At 34.5% G+C, this 1708-nt stretch overlaps 1 protein-coding gene across 1 annotated transcript in view; it reads right to left on the bottom strand.

Moving 5' to 3' along the window:
- Positions 1–280, bottom strand: part of ndufs2 (NADH:ubiquinone oxidoreductase core subunit S2) — an 11264-nt gene extending 10984 nt beyond the window's left edge. Inside the window, exon 1 of the mRNA XM_015397864.1 lies at positions 153–280. Coding sequence (XP_015253350.1) covers positions 153–262 — 110 coding nt within the window. The 5' untranslated portion in view covers positions 263–280. The remainder of the gene's footprint in view (positions 1–152) is intronic.
- Between the last annotated feature and the right edge of the window lie 1428 nt (positions 281–1708).

Raw genomic sequence — 1708 nt, 5'->3', positions numbered from 1 at the left:
AAAACGACAGCCTTCAGTTTGACAGGTGATTATTTAACAGGGAAAGCTTGTTAGCTTCTTGTTAGCATTAGCCTTCGATTCTGTACAGAGTTTAGGCTACAGCAGCGGAACAAATGTCTGTTTTATCTCCATTTGTCTTTATCTTATCATACCTGTTCTGCAGCAGCGTGCAACCAGGGCTCAGTAAACTCTTGCTCAGTATTAAACTATTTGAAGGACGTCCTCCCAGCCTGGAGAGCGACCTCAACATCGTCGCCGCCATCTTGGCTGTTAAACAACCGGCCTGGTTCTTCTTCTGAGGCTCCAACAAGAAGTTAAGAGTTGTTACCGCCACCTGTTGGCCTTAATATGAATAACTGAATGAATGAAAAGGAATTTAGTTCAGACAATTTTTGACAAACAACAAGAAATAAATCAACCAATTACAAACAAAAGCGACTAGTTGACATCAACCAAATCAAACACCAATTTCCAAACAACTAAATTGACCTGAACATATATAAAAACAAAACCCTCCACCAAATAAAATTGTCGAAATACACCAGAAAAATTACATTGATTAATGTAAATTGTCTGAAAAGCATAGGCATAGGGTTGCATAGGGACGATAGGGACATTTCCCTACCAAAATTTTGGATCGACCTACTTGTTCATACCAATAATTCGATGTAAACAACATGTTTATAATTTACTCTACAGCGCATAATGCATAATGAGCAATTTAAACAGTCAGACAGTAAGCATGATAAAAGGTTGTGTTAATTTAATCCTTTAATATTAAAAACGCACTTGTTTAATAGAAACATTATATGATTGTAGGAAACCCAGATATAATGATGCAGGGCAGCCTCAGGGTGAAGCAGATGCCCTTCAGTGCTGTATTATGGTTGGAATGTTACCTTAAAATTAGGGAAGCAACTATTGATTATTTTGCAAATTTATTAATCTGTCGAGTATTTTTTCAATGAATCGATGAATATTCACATAGCCAAAGGTTCCTTAAAGAAGATTTTTTTATTAAATGAAAGCAGGTGAAACAGAAACTTTTCGTCTTGAGGAGTTCTGGATAGAGAATATTGACAGAGAAAAAAATGTTTTTTTATCTTAAATGCAAAATGTTTACATTTTTTTTTACAATCTTGGTATAATTCCTGCTCTAAGCGGGTCGCTCTGTCGGCTAAAGGCACATTTTAGTGGCCCTATACTCTGATTAAGGATTAATCAATTACTAAATTAGTTGAGGATTATTTAAATAATCGGTTAATATGATTAATTGTTTCAGCCCTAGATAAAATACATGAAATGGGCTACACAAAGTAATTACAGCCCAGATGTACAACTTTTATAGTGAAGTTAATATTTTAAATGCTCAGTGTCAGTTCCTCTTATAGTTCCAGTGCTCATGTAAATACAATACTTTATTTTCCGTCCCTTGAATGTATTATTTTGCATGATACAGAAAGAGCATATTAGATAAAAAATAAGAGTGAGGTTTACCTCTGCATGATTCTATATCTTCAAAACAAAACACAGGATAAATCCACATATAACAGACATTTTTAGACTATATTTGGATAAATAGGCCCTGTCTTAGTCACTGGTAAGTTTAAATGCAAACCTTTTCAAAGTGGAAAAAAAGTCCTAATTCCAGATTCATCAGAGCCAGTGATGCTTTAAACATTGATAAACAGCATCTAGTGCTTATAAG

This window comes from Cyprinodon variegatus, unplaced genomic scaffold, assembly GCF_000732505.1.
Source record: "Cyprinodon variegatus isolate N-32 unplaced genomic scaffold, C_variegatus-1.0 Scaffold894, whole genome shotgun sequence".
Classification (NCBI taxonomy): domain Eukaryota; kingdom Metazoa; phylum Chordata; class Actinopteri; order Cyprinodontiformes; family Cyprinodontidae; genus Cyprinodon; species Cyprinodon variegatus.
The sequence above is the reverse complement of the archived record's forward strand: the minus strand, read 5'-3'. Positions and strand labels throughout refer to the sequence as shown.